At 35.1% G+C, this 18,324-nt stretch overlaps 1 protein-coding gene across 1 annotated transcript; it reads left to right on the top strand.

Annotated features, from left to right (window-relative positions):
• Window positions 1–5,031: 5,031 nt before the first annotated feature.
• LOC126691646 (eukaryotic translation initiation factor 3 subunit A-like) lies at window positions 5,032–17,532 on the top strand. Its single transcript, XM_050386692.1, has 14 exons — window positions 5,032–5,223; window positions 7,144–7,221; window positions 8,460–8,941; window positions 9,835–10,050; window positions 10,210–10,578; window positions 10,679–10,708; window positions 11,444–11,671; window positions 11,770–11,931; window positions 14,285–14,506; window positions 14,606–14,812; window positions 14,886–15,092; window positions 15,643–15,723; window positions 16,108–16,309; window positions 16,616–17,532. The coding sequence occupies exons 2-14, from the start codon at window positions 7,176–7,178 to the stop codon at window positions 17,089–17,091; spliced, it is 2,928 nt and encodes a 975-aa protein (XP_050242649.1). The 5' UTR covers window positions 5,032–5,223; window positions 7,144–7,175; the 3' UTR covers window positions 17,092–17,532.
• The last annotated feature ends 792 nt before the right edge of the window (window positions 17,533–18,324 follow it).

Below are 18,324 nucleotides of genomic sequence, written 5' to 3'. Positions count from 1 at the left end.
ATGGCAACGTGCGCAAATTGAGGGAACGTCTTGTAGACCGGCGCATTCCTCGGGGAAGTGAAGAGTCGCAAACGTTGATCAAGGATTGAATTGAATGAACCGCAATAAAGGCTTGATATTACCAAAACCCACCTTTCCAACCAAGACGTTGGACAACAGGGTTTTGAGGGGCTAATGTGGGGCACAATAATTTGTGGGCTCGTCCCGCTCGCTTATGGGGAGTTCACAGACCCCAAACTGAAGGAGGCCAGGGCCCAAGCCCAAAAATATTAAGCCCAAAGGGGCCCGAAGATACGGCCGAGGACAGCTTGGTCCTCGGCAGACCCAAAGTCTCCTTGAGGAAAGTGGCATACAAGCAAACTTAAAAAATCAGAAAAATATCTCGGGTAAATTGTCCTTAATACCCCTCATTGACATGACATTGCACCTGACAGAACCGGATTCTTGGGCTTTATTAACCATGCCCAACAATGCTGGGATGGGATTGACGGGACAAGTATCAGTCCTGGAAAAACTGACCCTACACGTGGACGAGGGACAACGAACGTAGGCTAGTATAAAAGAAAACGTTAGGTAACGAAGGAGGGGATCCCCATCCCACTTCCTGGAAAAAACTCCAGGAATGAGAATGCCCGGGTAGTATACGTGCTCCACCGTGGAAAACCCATCGACGGGTAACCGGAGAAAAACACTAGTGCTCCTCGGACAGGATCCGAGGAGCCCAATCCCTCAATTTATAAAGTTAATGGGCTTAGATATCCGGACTAAAGCCTTTTCTAGTCTAGGTTTATCTAAGGTCCGGCCCGTACTAACGCCCCGTGACTCAACTCTAGCCTTTCAAGCCCACTCTCTACAAAATTTATTGTGAGGGATCCATCACGCGCGAGCCCAACGTCATTGTTGGGCCGCTTGAGAATCGTGTCCCTACAAATCCTATTTCATATCATATACATATAATATATTAAAAAGGAAGCTCAATAATCCAAATTAGATTCTAATTGCATCCCAATTTTGTACCAAGTGTTTTTTTAATTGACTATAATTTGTTGCCAAATGTCTTTTGATTTTAAGTGCGCTTAAATTTCTTTTTTGGTAGAATGTGCGCTCCAATTTCATACCAAGTATCATTCAAATTTGTATCAATTATGTTTATATACAAATTCATGCATCTAAAATTATAAAATATAAACAAACTCAATTTGGATTTATTATGCTTCTGTGTGATGCTATAAATGTATGTTACTTATATGATAGAAACGTTTTATATATAGGTAAATTTAAGGTATAAAGGAACCGTACCTTAATTTTACCTTTATTTCAAAATTTTTGTAAGCTTTTTCCAAACATTGCAATATTAACTAATTTAAAAATCCAAAATTTTACACGCCATCATTCTAAAATGTATTTCTAATTAGGTTTTTAGAGTTACAAATAATGCTAAATTATGCTAGTTTAAATTAAGTAAAATCACTATATTAAATCATGTTTGATCTTCTCTAATTAAATTGGGTGTGATCTTTTATAATCAAATTATAATTAGGTAGGTTATTTTCTACAGGTTATCTAATTTTACCTTTTCATTTGTTAATTTTGATTAATGTTCACGTGTATTTTATGAATTAGTGACTAATTTTATATAGAATTTAGATCCAAAAATAAGGATGCACATTATTGTGAGTCATGTCCTTTTATTGTTGTGACATGTGTCATTTAAATTGTCTTCAAAACTACCTCATCTTGATGCATCTTTTATCTCAGATAAGCATCGTGGTTTACTTAAAATATTAATGGTCTATGGGTTTCAATTAGCTCAATTGGTAAAATTTTTGATGGTTGAATAAGAGATCAAGGTTCAATTCCTGCCTACACCAAAGTCAATTGGTGTCTCGGTATGATGATAAAGAGTTATCATTAAGAGCAGGCTTCATAAGTTGAAACTCTCTAAAAAAAAAAAAAATTAATGGTCTATTTGGTTGGGTAGAAAAGGGGAAAGCTAGAAAATGTGAGGAAAATATGGATAGAAAATGGTTCTTAAATGGAATCTACTATTTTGCCCCTCTTAATTCGGTTTTTTCTAGGAGAATATTTTCTTTTAATGTAATAAATGTATAACAATAAATTTATTCAAATTAATATTTTTTTTCCACCTTTTCATCTTCCCTGCCAAACACACGCAAGAGAAGCTACAAAATTTTCTATCATTCCTACATTTCTATTCTCTAACTTTCCATATCCATCCTCCCAACCAAACCTACCTAAAACTCAAAAAACTTCAATGATTCAAATTCTCTAATGTTAGTGCACTTCAAATTCCCTTCAACTTCTCCACTGCAAAAAATGCCAACTTTAAATTATTTTATTAGTGTAATTTGTTACTAAATTTTATTTTATTTTATTTAGTACTTTCTAGAAAGGATCCATCCTATTTAAATCCTCTTATTTTAATCTAGATATAAGATACATGATATTTGAATAATCAAGTGGTCATGAAACGACCAACGAAACCTCCTGGTATTTCTAATAAAAATGTCCAAATTTCAAATCACTAACCATCTATTTGTGCCTGTGTATGTATATAAAGCGATCATAAAACACCCAAATAAACCACAAAATCAAATAACTCTCACGTGTCGCTCATTTAACAAATAATTGGAGGGAATTAAAAGATTTAAATGATTAGAGATCTTATTCTAATACTTTTTATCTCAAAAAATCTAAAAAAATATAAATGTTTTGAGATCTTATTCTAATACTTTTACCACAAAAACTCTACTACAACAATCTCATACAAACTTTGAGTAAATGAAAGATATGAATGAATAAAGCTTATGGATACTAGTCCAAACTTACCACAAAATGACTACATTAAGCCTCTAACTCATAGTTTAGACACTTGTCTAAATTGAGACACTTATAATCACATATCCTCACTTGACTCTTAGCCGAGACTTCATTTAGTTTTATTTATTTATTTATTATTATCATTATTATTATTATTTTTAAGTTTACCTCTAAGCTGCTTTTTCCATCTTACTACATGGTGGTTTAAAAGATTAACCACGTGTATTAAATACATAACATTTTTAATGAGTTATATAATTAATTTAATTAATATACATGGATATTTTGCCCCATATGGATGGAGGAAATTCCTTCAAACCAATTTGAAGGAAAACCTTGTCCTAAAAATATACATATTAAGATTTCATATTATATTTTTTTGAAAAGAAGATTTCATATTATAATAATTTTTAAAACAATATGCTACATATTGAAGTTTCAAATATCTAGTCTAGCATATTGTTGGTATGCTCCCTAAAAGTAAGGTTTGAATCCCCTGGCTGCAAACAATTTTCTAGGGGCCACGTCCCTGAAATCGATAACTTACTTCATCCATGTGTTGTGGGCGTGCTACATGAATCTGAGATTTAACTAGGTAAAAAGATACAATACTCTACACTCTCTAAAGTTCCTTGTAAAAAAAAAAAAAAAAAAAAAAATCTAAATATTGAAGGACTTGAAATCAAGGATTTATATGGAATGTAGCCAACCCGTCAAAATTGACCCGATTCTACCTAACTCGTCGTGTTAAGTCGGTTTTTAGGGGTTGGTGGGTTAGGTTAGGTTGTGAGATTTTTTTTTTTAAATTTTTTTTTACAGTGGATCGGGTTGGGTTCGGGTCATAAGATTCACAAATCCATCTAACCCGACCCAACCTGCCTATATTTAATTTATATTTAAAATTTAAAAAATATATTAAAAAAGATATTATATAATTTTGTTATTTACTTTTTTGCCAACTTTCCTAAATAAAACCCAAATGCTAAAAGTTCTCCTTGTATAGTTTATGTTGGTTTGGTGTTATGCTCAAGATTATCTAGTTATAAATTTGATCTTATATGTGGTGGGGGTTGTTCTAATGCTTAATTTAATAATAATAATAATAATAATTCTAAGGACTGAAATTTGATTGGACCCAATATAGAATTGAGTTTTAGCCCAAGAAGCCCAAACAATAAATTTTTAGGGCGTGGATGAAAGAACTAGATCTATTCAAGAAGAAATACGATAAGATTTATCAATTTAAGGTTATTAAATACAAGTAGGATGAGAAAGTCTGTCCTCGAAGTGGCCTGAGGAGATGATATTATATTGTCTTGTTTTTCAACAGAGTTACAAGAGTTTACAGTCTTATCGTAAAAATTGCGTGATTTCCTCCCCTCCCTTTCTTTTAGTGCATCTTCCCATGCTATATACTACAATCTTGGTATAATCCCTACCGTACACGTGTGTGTTTGATTTTGGGAACTCTTTCTTGTCCCATCCAATGCCTCCCAGAACCATCGACTAATAGCTGTAAGGCTGCTTGACCACTGTTCAAGCATCACCTCCACATTAATGCGGCCAGAGAGTTGGTTGGGAGGCATTCAATGCGGAGGTAATAGCTTTTTGAAGATATTTGTTGCCCTTCTCTTTTCTTACCCCTCGTCCAATGTCCAACTCTTAGTTGTGATGTAACTTCGAAGTAAGTCCATAATGATATGGCACTCTTACTGACCTTGGACCCTTATTGCCGAGGTGGCTTTTCTCTTCGGACATTTGTAGGACTTATCTCATATTATCTTTACTTTTTTCATTACTTCGTTCCCCTTATAATCTTATTTGGACATCATCGGATTGACTAATATCCTCGGATTGGGCCATAGGCCTAGTTAGTACTTAGTACAGCCTTAACAGTACCTCTTGATTAACTAGCCCCCATAATAATAATAATAATAATAGTATTTTAAAAAAATTATCCAACTCATGGATCCAACCTGATCAATGTTGGGTTGGGTTAGACCCTTGTGATGGATTGAGTTGAGTTGATTTTTTTTTTTTTCTAAAAATCACCATGGTGGATTGGGTTGAAAAAACCCTTGACAAATCATCCTTTATCTAAACTTTATAAATTGATTAAAAAAAAAAAAAATCCTTAAATTTTAGTTAAATTATATAATTTGCCCATGAAAATCTCATTTTCTTGGATGAAGCCCCTGGCTCGGTCACTGCTCGGAGTAACTGGTTATATCTTTTCTTTATTTATATGAAGGCAACTAAAAGCTGTCCGTTCCTTTCATCGTCTTCGGTTGGGTTTTAGGGCAACCTCGTCAGACAGACAGAACTACACGAAGAAGCGCCTCAGTAAAAACATCCTGCTCTAAACCAATAGCGTAAACCCAGGTCTCTCTCTCGCTCTCTCTCTCCGAAACCTATGAATTGAAATAATTAACGTTAAATTATTGATCCGATTGCTACGAAATACTGCGTTTTCTATTTGTCTCTACCCAGTCTTAGGATTAATAATAATAATAATAAAAATCTACGGATTCGGTCATGATAAACATGCACTCTATATCATCAATTAGTCCTTTGTTTGTTTGTGTGTGTTTTGTTTTGTTTCGGATTTCAAAGAATTGTAATTTTTATTTTATTTTATATATATAGAAATCTAATTCTGTGAAATCTACAACACTCTCATCCCAATCGATATGTGGAGAAAACGCAACATTTATTGTGTTCTTTAATTTATGTCTTTCAATCAAAAAGATATTCTAGATGTTAACTTAGCTATCTCATAATGGACGTGAAGTCACAGATCTTTGGGAAAGAGGATTTTGTTTGGGTTTTATTAGTATTTGATTATTTTTAGTTATATTCACTTGCAATGTTAGGCCATGATTTGATTCTGAAAATTGAGTCTAGTAGTGGAGTGTGATGATGATCCCACTTTAGTTGGCTCCTGCTAAGAATACGCTTTGGGTGCACATAATAAAAATGGACTTAATGGTTAAATTATTTAACACCAAAGATTTAGGATTTGGAGTAAAGTTTTTTTTTTTTTCCTCGCATATGCTGATAGTTTTTCAAGCAACAGTGACTGTGTGGTAGTGGCATTGTGCATCATTTGCACAATGTATCATTTGGGGTATGCCTAGTGCAGGCTTTGGTAAACGTAATGCTACATGATCATTCATTAGTACAAATGGCCAGACCTAGTTGATGCTATATGTACTCATCTCTTGGTTAATTCACTTAAATAAAAATTAATGGTTTGTTTTACTTTATAAGCAATTGTTGTAGTGATGACATCTTTTATGCAGTTTTGCACAAAATTGACACTACAACAAAATAATTTAACTATTAAGTCCATTTTTATCATCGTCACACTCCACTACTAGACTCAATTTCAGAATCAAATCATGGTTTAACATTGCAAGTGAATATAATTAAGAATAATCAAATACTAATAAAACACAAACAAAATCCTTTTTCCCAAAGATCTGTGACTTCACGTCCATTATAAGATAGCTAAGTTAACATCTAGAATATCTTTTTGATTGAAAGACATAAATTAAAGAACACAATAAATGTTGTGTTTTCTCCACAAAACTGCATATAGCATCTTTTATGCAGTTTTATGTAGTGATGACATCTGTCCCCTGCTTGCCTGGGGGTACATGGTCTGGGCAGAAATCCTATATATGAATTTTTTCCACTCTCACTTATGTTCTAATTTTCTGCCACTTGTTTCTACTTAAGTTCACATTGCTAAATAAGTTTTTATGTTCTTTTGTACATAATTCTTTTGTATTTTTTTGTAATTCTTTACTGTAGTTTATGTTCATTGAACATGATGTAGTCTCTGTTTAATAAAATTATTCTTACTTATCCAAAAAAAAAAAAAAAAAAAAAATGCTAAAGAAGTTTTTGTAAAAGAAAACAAGAAAAAGAGACTCCAATAGTATACAATCAATTTCCCAAAATTTTCTTAGCCGCCAATGAAGTAACATATTCTTAAAGTGGTCTCGGTACTTCACTGATTTTAGTTACAGTAATATTTTTATTCATCCATGTCAAAGATGGGGGGTAAATGGATCGCATAAATCAATTGTCTGGAGCCCCCTTTTGCATGTGAATATTGATGTCATCAACTTGGCCTTTTAAACCAGACAATTCTTTCCTTTCTCAGGGGTAACAGTGCAGATGCTTTGTTTTTTATTTCTTTGGTAGATCATGAGTTTGTTTGACTTGAAGTAATAATGTAATTTACATAATTTAGATCTTTTATTAATTTGATGTTTTATGCTGTCCTTTGAGCAGGCAAGGAATCTGATCTGCTCAATTTGATTGATATGTCGAATTTTGCGAAACCAGAAAATGCTTTGAAACGAGCTGAAGGTAAGGGACAGATATTATTTTGCGTTTGCTATGTGGTAGTACCTTGTTTTGGGATAATTTCTTTAAATGATTTATCTTTATCTTGAAGTGTCACTGCATTGCTTGGAACTATAGGTAAATATTCAAAATCAAAAGAACAAGACTATTTATGGTATGTTTTATGGTGTAATTCATGGGATGTCATTTTCCCCTTATCATCATTTATATACCTTGGCATAGGACAAGGAGGAATCCAAATCAGATTTTGAGGTTATGGATATCTAGGATTTTGAAGAATTAGGGTTAGGGATTGGTAGGAAAAAAGCTGGTAAGTAGTAAAATGTAGGGTTTCTAATGGTGAAAAAGAATAGTCAGATTTGGGGATGAAACAAAGGGGAAGGTCTCAGTTGCCGTTCCAGGGCTGTGAACATTAACATCTGAACAGTACTTTGTCTTCTGTGGGTTTTTTGATGGGTAGTTTAGGATTTTGAAGTTTTGAATATTAGGGTTTTAAAAATGACAAATCAATGTTTGGTTGCTAGGGGTCCAGTTGCTGATTTAGGGATTAAAAAAAAAAAAGCTTCTAGACTTCCTAAGCATTGCACCTAGCATCACACCTCAAAGAAGATTTTATCACACAAATCTTAGACAGAGCTTTATAGCCTGTGAGAATTTAGAAAACATATTATTTCCCCCCTAAAGAGAAAGCTTACATACATATAAATAGATGACTAATACCTAACGCTAATAGGACTCAGACTCCTTGGGCTTTGATTACTAAGTCCAAACTAAATGACTAAACTCACAAGTAAAATCCAATAAAATATTCAAACCCCAAAATAAGACCTACTAGACCAATATTACAACCCACATCCAGGTACCAGAAAATTATAGAACTGCTCGACACTTAAACGTAAATAATATAAAATAAAATTGAAATTGGATTCACGCTACCTGCGTTACCTTTCTTTTGGCCTGACTGCAAGCTTAAAATAACTTCTACTTGTGTTTCTGAATACCACATGGGTTGGCAATTTTTCCTTTTTTAGTTGATAGACTCTTCAGCTCTTTTTTGTCATGTTCCTGTCGATTGAAATTGGAGATATGCATCTTTTCTTCTTCTGTAGTGCATTAGTTCTTCTGCTATGTATGCATTTTAGCACTTGATGTAGTGCCTTCACTGAACAAATAAGGACTCATTTGTGGCTTGGTCATATTTTATATTCTTGAACTGATCCACTTTGGTATTCACGGTGCAGAGTTAATAAATGTTGGACAAAAGCAAGATGCATTGCAAACACTTCATGGCCTTTTCACCTCAAGGAGACACAGAGCATGGCAAAAGCCACTTGAAAGGAGTATGTTTAAGTATATAGAGCTGTGTGTAGACTTGCGGAGGGGTCGGTTTGCCAAGGATGGACTCATTCAATATCGTATCATATGTCAGCAAGTAAATGTTAGTTCTTTGGAGGAGGTAATCAAACATTTCATGCATCTATCAACTGAGCGAGCTGAGCAAGCTCGTAGCCAGGCACAAGCTTTAGAAGAAGCTCTTGATGTTGAAGATCTAGAAGCAGATAAAAGACCAGAAGACTTAATGCTAAGCTACGTGAGTGGAGAGAAAGGGAAAGATAGATCTGATCGAGAGCTTGTGACCCCATGGTTTAAATTTCTATGGGAAACGTATAGAACAGTGCTTGAAATCTTACGGAACAATTCAAAATTGGAAGCACTATATGCGGTGAGCAAATAGAATCCTTTTTTTTGTTAGTGTTGTTGCTAGGAGTTGCATTTTGCTAATTTTTAATGGGGAAGGGGAAAAAAAAAGGGGGGGGGGGGGAGGGTGGCAGCTCATTTGTTTATAACTGCTACATCTTGACTTATTATATATATAACTGCATCATGTGGATTATTATGTTTGCTGCTATAGATTTTGATAAACATATAGTCTTTCAATCGTGAAATAGTGTCGTATTCATAGTCTTCTTGTGAATGTGATCATATTCAAGTTTAGTTTTATTTTTCCTCTCTTTATTGCTAAGAATGTCACAGTTGTGCTTGCGATACATGATGGCATGGTTACTTATTTAGCACTTCTTCTTCTATTGTTTTGGCATTAGACAAAGTAATAGTGTGGTATGTGTTATTAAAGGTCTTGTTGACTTGGTAAAAGTGCTTAATGGCTGGTTAAACAGCAAGTAAAAGATGGAGTCCCCATTGACTGTTCTTTTTTATTTATTGATTTTTTTTAAATGCCAGTGATTTAGTATGCTTCTATCATCAGCAGTCATGAACTGTTCAAATTCAAGAAAGAGGAAAGTGGTTAATATACCTGATAAACCACCAGTTTGCTCTTTGGCATATGTGGAAAAGAAATTTTATATTGAATTGAATGTTGTGATTTTCTTTTTTCCCACTATATCTAGCAGCACTCAGAAAAGCAACAAATTCAAACTTTTTGGAGGAAAATATCTGCTATACTACTTGCTTTTGTCATTTTTTTTCATATGTTATATGGTTAGTTTTAATTTAATTTTATGTTTATGCAAATCATATTGGTACACACAATGCCCTGAACTATAACTATATCAGTGGATTGTATGGGCTTTATAAAGCTTCATATGTTTTGTGTAGATGACAGCGCATCGAGCTTTCCAGTTTTGTAAGCAATACAAACGAACAACAGAGTTTCGCAGGCTGTGTGAGATCATAAGAAATCATTTGGCAAATCTCAACAAATATCGAGACCAGAGGGACCGACCTGATCTTTCAGCTCCTGAAAGCTTGCAACTGTATCTTGACACGAGATTTGAGCAGCTAAAAGTTGCCACTGAACTTGAACTCTGGCAGGTTTGCCTTTTTTTTTTTTTTTTTTGTTCGTTAACTATTATGTGTTTTTATACGTTTTTGTTAAGTGTAAACAAAGAAGTACTAGCACACAGTTCACCTATTTGTCATGGTCAAAAAACCATGTCTCTTTTGTAATAATTTTCCTGGTATTTTCTGCAGGAAGCCTTTCGATCAGTTGAGGACATTCATGGATTGATGTTCATGGTCAAGAAAACGCCCAAGGCATCCTTGATGGTTGTTTATTATGCTAAGCTAACTGAAATATTTTGGATTTCTGCTAGCCATCTTTATCATGCTTATGCATGGTTCAGGCTTTTCTTATTACAGAAAAGCTTCAATAAGAACTTGAGCCAGAAGGATTTGCAATTGATAGCATCATCTGTTGTTTTGGCTGCTCTTTCAGTGATGCCTTATGATCGCATCCACAGTGGATCTCATTCAGATCTTGAGAATGAGAAAGAGAGAAACCTGAAGATGGCTAATCTCATAGGATTTAATCTTGAGTCTAAACTTGAGAGCAGAGAAGTGGTAATGTAAATTAAGTAATTGAATTTTGTCTCATGTTAGTTGATACATACAGTTTTCCAGTTCTGACTACTTGCTTTCTGTTCCTTTATTGTTCTTCCAGCTTTCAAGGTCATCCCTTCTCTCCGAACTGGTAGGCAGATTTTCTTTGTTCCTTTTTAATTATTAGTTGTCTGCTTGTGGTAAATGTTACACACTTTCTGATGCGGATGAAGTGAAGTTTTAAATATTCTTGTGCACTACTTTGTTTGATTATTGTTGTTCAGTCTTAGAATGTCAGTTTTATGGATTCTTATAATGTTATTATATATATAGGGTTTTTTTCCAAGAATTTTTTTTTTTTGGAGGGGGGGGGGTGTGGTGGGGGTGGGAGTGGGAATAGGGACTGCTTGTTATCAATTGATGCTCTGCTTGTAAACAATTTACCTTTTTGTTTAGTCTTTTGAGATGGCCCATACACTTGTGGTTATAGCTCTTGATCACAAAGTCACTTGGAATTTTCTTTTTATTTACTTTTGAGTCATGGAAATAGATTCCAGCTGACATTGATAAAGAAATAGTTGTCCCACATTACCACATACATCTTTATCCTATTTGTTATTCTTATCTTATGATCTTTGTTTCTGTTTTGGTGGGTTGGACTTGTCCCTGCTTAAATGTCTGCTTGATCATGCTTGAATATGTGATGTGATATGATGTTTGTACCTTTCTTTGATCTGCCTCCAATACATCCTCCAGTTATAAAGAGATCCTCAATTTATCAGTTTTAAAGAGGAAACAATCTAGGCTGTAATAATCTAATTCTTTTCAATTATTTTTCACATGATTTTGTTCTCAATTAAGTTCTTTATTATGGGTTTCATTGCAGGTGGCCAAAGGTGTAATGTCTTGTGTAATTCAAGAAGTGAAAGACCTTTACCATCTTCTAGAACATGACTTTTTCCCTCTAGATCTTGCATCAAAAGTTCAGCCTTTGTTAACCAAAATTGCAAAATTTGGTGGCAAGCTTTCTTCAGCTTCTTCTGTCCCAGAAGTACAATTGTCTCAATATGTTCCTGCCCTGGAAAAGCTTACGACTTTGAGATTGTTACAGCAGGTGCATTGTTTTGTTTCCTCTTTTTTTTTTGGGGATATATTTGCCATTTTTTGTGCATCTCATCATGCTTGTCACTGTACTGCTCTTTTGCTTTCCAGGTATCTCAAGTGTACCAGGCAATGATGATTGAGAGTTTGTCTAGGATGATCCCTTTCTTTGATTTTTCTGTTGTGGAAAGGATATCTGTGGATGCAGTCAAGAATAAATTTTTGGCCGCAAAAGTTGACCATATGAAGGGTATTGTTACGTTTGATAATATGGTAAGCTTCTACTTGTGCTCTCAAGTTTTGTGCTTATGATACTTCCCCAATCAGTTGAATACAAGTGTCCACATTGTGATGATGGGAGAAATGGTTAACTTTTTAATGTGGCTAGGTTGAAATTTCTTAAAACAGTATAGATGGCGATGTTTTATGGGTGGTAGTTTGGGTAAAATTTATTTGTTTTCTCTTTTCTATTTGTCATCTTCGTTGTAATGATCAATGTACAACCATACATACTAGTTTCTCAAGCGTCATTCATTTATAATTTTCAATTTAATTTATTGAAGTCCCTTGTTTTAGGTATTCAGAAGAGAAAGAATTGACAAATAATTAAAATCTGTAACAATGCTGGTAAAATTTGATGTGGGTTCAGCAAAGTTTAGGTTCACTTGGGAACCCAATGGTTTCCACCCAATTTGATTTTGTGAAAACCATTGTGGATTGGATGGATTTGCTAATATTAGTAGGACCATACTGCTTTTGTCGTTAGGGAAGTAGAGGACTTTGTGTTTCTTGCTCACATTATGGGCTGTAGGTGTAACTCCTGCAGTCTTATGTTAAAGGTTCAACAGTTGGAACTACCGTTCAAACCAGGTTGTACTTGATTGGACTCTTTTGGGTTAGGAGTTGACTTAAGTAGCTTTACTCTCATGATTTTGAAAATATGAGTCTATTTTAAGGTTTAAGGTATTATTTAGGCTTTAGTGAGTTTAATTTTGATTATTCCCTGATGCCTTGATTTATAGGCCGTTTTTTTATCAACTGCATCTTGTTAGGCCCTATTAGGTGGGGCTTTTCCAGGGGTGCTTCAGCTTTTAGGAAGCAGAAGTTACCTGCATGTCATTAGGTAAAACAACGGTGCTTCAGCCTTTTTCAAAATTTTTAAGTGGTTCGTTCTTTTTAGGAGGATTTTGAGAAGTCATCCAAGGGTTGCTTAGTATTTTAAAAAAGATGCAGTTAGGAATGTATATCACAATCTAGCTTTAGCTCATCAACAAACTCGATCATATGTTCAAACTTGGTTCATCATCTTGTCAAGCAAGCTAGAGCTTGATCATGAGTTATTTAGGGTCTGTTTGGATAGAACTTATTTTGCTGAAACTGAAAACTGAAAACACTGTAGCAAAATAATTTTTAAATGTGTGAATAGTACCGTGGGACCCATTTTTAAAGAAAAAGTTGCTAAAAAGTGTAATTTGTGGGTCCATAAACAGTGCACATATACACTGTTTACTGTGGAAAGTCAACATTTGCGGTTACTGTTCAATGAACAGTAACCGCATTACTCCAAAACGCTTGAAAACAAAAAAAAAAGAAAAAGAAAAAAAGGAACAAAAACGCAACTTCAGAAACGCAATGCAGCTTAAGTGGAACCCAAACACACACTTAATTAATTTATTCTTTTTCTTGATATGGTAAACAACATAGGTATAATTTTTTTACCTCCGTGATAGTGAGTTTGTTCATGGGAAGAAGGCTAGGTATACCGTTAGTGTGCTGCTAGCCGCCTAGCTCCCAGGCAATAGTCGAAGAGGGTTTCCCTGGTCTAATGAATAACTAAATTATGGTTGAAATTATATTTTTGGAATTAATAAGATAGAATGATTTTCATTTATGAACTTATAAGAACTAGATTCACCAACCTTGTAATGTTAAAAATTATAAATAATCTTTACTACCATTTATGTTATCAATAAATTACAATAATAATTTTATATCTTATGAACTTATTTACTATCTCACACAATCCAATATCAAGTATGTTAGTATATTTTTATACATGTATACATATAAACATATATACTTAAAATTGAGCCTTTGTACTCATGAGCTTATTTGTGAACAGGTTATTATGTTTGAACTTGGCTCGCTTAATAGTTGGGCCTAACTTGGGCTTGAGTTTGGCTCATTTTCTAAATAAAGAACATAAACATGTTTTTTCCGGAGTTGAGTTGGATCTGTTTAAACAACTTAGTTCATTTACCGTCCTAGATTGACCCTTAGGATTGGGTTCAAGATGGGTCTTTTGTAACCTCTAAAAAATTGCTCTATTATGCTTTTGCATTTTGCATGCACCAGTTCTTGTTCACCATTCAGACTACGTTTCCATGTTGCATCTACACCTCCAGCTGAGATACACCAGACATTCTGTTGTGCCTTTTGTCTTTTGCATATTTAGGGTTATGACAGAAGCTAATGGAACTAATTTTTAAATAATTGTTCTTCAATCAGAGGCTTTTGGGGGCCTTTCTATAATACAAATATTTGTACGTTTACCTCTGTAAATGAAGGTGGCTTTCTATTGTTCATCTCGTGGATCTGGATTACATGTGTCTGTTTTTGCTTTCAGGGCCTTGAGTCTGAGATTCTAAGGGATCACCTGACCATCCTTGCACAAACTTTGAATAAAGCTAGGGCAATGATTTATCCTCCTAGTAGGAATGCCTCAAAACTTGGTGAATTGCTTCCCAGTTTAGCTGAAACTGTGGATAAGGAACATAAGAGAGTTCTTGCTCGAAAATCCATAATTGAGAAACGCAAAGAAGAAGAAGAACGCAAACTTCTTGAGAAGGTAATCTGTAAACTAATATTCTGGCTTATGGCTTACAACATGATATCTAATTATTTTTAAAGTGAATAAATTTGAACCTTTTTTTTTTCATCTTTGAAGGAACGTCTGGAAGAGTCAAAGAGGATAGAACTGCAGAAGATAACTGAGGAAGCAGAAAGAAAAAGACTGGCTTTTGAGTTTGAGGAGAGGAAGAATGAAAGGATCCGCAGGGAAATAGAGGAGCGGGACCTTGCAGAAGCCCAAGCTTTGCTTCAGGAAGCTTCACAACGAATTAAGTGGAAAGGAAAGAAGACAGGCATAGAGGGAGTGAGTTGAAGAATTGTTTTGTTTTGTCTCATTAGGATATGATGGGGTAAGTATTGACATTTTCTGTATACAGGAAAAACTTACGAAGCAGAGTGTGATGGAGTTGACTTTGACTGAGCAACTCCGAGAAAGGCAGGAAATGGAAAAGAAATTGCAGAAACTTGCAAAGACTATGGATTATTTGGAGAGAGCGAAAAGAGAAGAGGCTGCTCCCCTGGTTGAAGCTGCATATCAACAGCGTTTAGTGGAAGAGAGGGCTCTACATGAACACGAGCAACAGGTAATTTTAAATTCTCTAAAGTATCTTAACTGATTGCTTACTTGCATATTTGTGGCACCTGAAATGAAGAATTTTTTAAAGATAGGGGTTACCCTTATTGAGGAAAAGGAGGAGAGAGAGTCACTTGAGTGGGTATGGTCATGTGTAGAGGAGAGGAATTAATGACAATAATGAGGAAGAGTGAGTGTGTTGATTCAAGTTGAGAAATGAACAAAATAGAGGAAGACCTAAAATAACATTAGTATAGGTAGTTAAAAAATGACATGCTAATTAAGGGGGTAACAGAGTATAATTTTGGATATATGATAGAATTGTGGAAAAGAATACATATAGTTAACTACGATTAGTTCGTTGGGAATAGCCGTCCCCAGAGTTTTGGGAGTAAGGCTTGGATGTTATTTCTTTTGGTATCCTTTATTTAATCTGTGAAATAGTAACATTTGTATCATGTGCTTGAAATTGGTTGGCACCTCTCGTTTTTGTTCAACAAAAGAAATTTATATTGAACCCCAGATGTTAAACTTACTGGGTGTTCTGTTCTACTCTGCAGCAAGAGATTGAGCTTAGCAAACAGCGCCATGATAAAGAGGTAAAGGAGAAGGAGAGGCTGGCTCGCATTAAGAACAATAAGGTCAGTACCTGGTTGTCTTAACTTGCAATCATTTGCCAAATCCCATGAGTGCATTATGCCCTTTTCAGAGAATAGGAAAGTACAGAAAATGACATATCTGGAGAACTTTAACTTGAAAAATTCAAAGACTGCTCAACATATCACTTATAAACAGAGTGGGTCTTGGAAGTGATTTTGAGGACTCCTACTTATCAGCTCCCATAGTTTACCATGGAATTTTTTTCAGATCATGTTTCTTATGTTCTTATTTGATCTTCTGTTTCATGACATGGCTTACAGTCTTTACCTGGACAGACTTGGCTGACAATGTGTCTACTCGATGACATTTGGGCAGTTTTCAGCTGTACCTTCGACTAACTATGGAATCTTAAATTGTTTGTGCAGGAAATATTTCAAGAAAGAGTTGTAAGTCGCCGGCAGGATGAATTTATCAGATTGAGAAGGGAGAGAGAGGAGCAGATCGCACAAATTTTGATGTCCAGGAGACAAGAAAGAGAGAAGATGAGGAAAATGAAATTTTATTTGAGTTTAGAAGAGGAGAGACAGAAAAAATTGCGTGAGGAGGAGGAAGCACAGAAGCGTGAAGGTGAGAGACTTTTGTTCAAATCATACAACTTTCTTCTCTTCTCTTCTCTCTGTTTTCTTCCAGTTTTAAGATAAAAAAAGGGCATCATTCCAGTCATCATCAGATAATATGTGAATTGCTTTGATATTTTAGCCAAATGGTAAAGAAACTAACTACTTTTTTGATGTTGTAATTTTTGATTACCTAGTTATTTCCTGATGCAAAGAATTATTGGATCCTACATTTCATTTGTTTGTGCATGTGCAAATGGTTTATCTTTCTTAGTATATTTTAATGGTATGTTTCTTGCTGTTTTGGAACTTCCAGAAGCTGAGAGGCAAAGGAAAGAGCAGGCTGAACGCCAAGCAAAGTTGGATGAGATTGCTGAAAAACAGAGACAAAGAGAGAGAGAGCTGGAAGAAAAAGAGAGGTTAAGGAGAGAAGCACTTTTGGGGAGACCCACTGAGGGACCTTTAAAGCCTTCTCAACCTCCTACTTCACCCCGCCCATTGGATACAGGATCTGCTGCTGTTCCGGCTCCTGCTGCAGCAGCAGCAGCAGCTGCACCATCCTCTGGAAAATTTGTCCCCAGGTTTAGGCGGGGATCAGAGAGCTCAGGCCAGGCCCCACCCCCAGAATCTGATCGGTGGGGTAGCAGACAGGATGATCGAATGACTCAAGCAGGTGACAGGTGGCGCAGTGATGACCGCAGATCCTCTGGTGGATCCTCCTTTGGTGGGGGTGGTGGCTCAAGGTCAACATGGTCATCATCCAGGATCCCTACTCGTGGCTCTGAACGTTGAATTTAAATTTAAGCAGCTTTGGAGGGTTTAAAAGTTGCACTTTTGCTGCCGAAATGTGGTTGTGGTTCTAGCTGGGCATTTGCTTCTTAAGCATTCTGGTTCTTTTCGCAACTTTTGGTTGTTTTTTTTTGTTTGTTTGTTTCCCTCCCATTTAGATTTATTTTTAATTAAATATAACTTGTTCCCATCATGCTCAATGCATACGTTCCCTCGGATAATTGCGGGATCTAATTTTGAAGTGTGGCAATGAGAACTCCATGTGAGCTTGATGAGGAAATAGTTGTCCAGAATATCTTATACATCGTGATGCTAATTGGGGTTGTAGCTGTGACTCTTGTTACAGGTTGTATGTTGATTGTTGGGACTCGTTGTTTGACTACTCTAAATGGTTTATTTAGAGCAGTTTTACTATTGTTCAAGGTTTCAATTTTGACCTGGTCAGATTGGCGTATTTTTTGCTGGCATACTGGGTAAAAAAAAAAAAAAAAAAAAAATGTTATGTTCACAATATTTTTACAAGAAATTTTAAATAGTAGGTTGTTATGGATGGACAAAAAAGTAATTTAAGCTATAGATTTAAATTAGAACCAATAAACTTACCACTTATAATTTGTTATGAAAGTGTTGTGAAAATGTTGTAGGTGTAGTTATTCTCTTGCTAAAGTGTGAGCTTAGTTTTTTTGATAAATAAAGGGACCTAGATCCCTTCGAGAATTTGAATATTTTCTTGGACATTGAAAGTGGTGCAATTAATCTAGTAGTATTTTGACCTAATATCATCTTAGAAGAATTAATAAGCAAATCATACTTTTAGATAATTCACACATCTCAGAAATTCAATTCAAAAGCATGCATATTCATAACCGAGCTCAATGCATCTGTTTCATCCAATGGTCTGTGTACCAACGACAGGAAAAATTATCTCACCGTGTGTAAGTGGTATAGGCACGTGAGGTCTACTAAATGTGAGGGACACTATCTAGTTTAGATTATTACTCTTAAAACTATTAAGGTTTAACTTGTAGTATTAATTACATGTTATTACTTTTTTTTTTTTTTTTTTTTGAGAGAGTTTCAACTTATGACGTCTGCTCCTGATGATAATTCTTTATCATTAGAATTATCATCAGATCAAGACACCAATCAGTTTTTTGTGTAGGCAGGATTGAATCCCAGATTTCTTATTCAACCATCAGAGATTTTACCAGTTGAGTTAGTTGGAATCCACATAAG

This window comes from Quercus robur, chromosome 7, assembly GCF_932294415.1.
Source record: "Quercus robur chromosome 7, dhQueRobu3.1, whole genome shotgun sequence".
Taxonomy (NCBI): domain Eukaryota; kingdom Viridiplantae; phylum Streptophyta; class Magnoliopsida; order Fagales; family Fagaceae; genus Quercus; species Quercus robur.
This window is presented reverse-complemented; position numbering and strand designations above follow the sequence as displayed.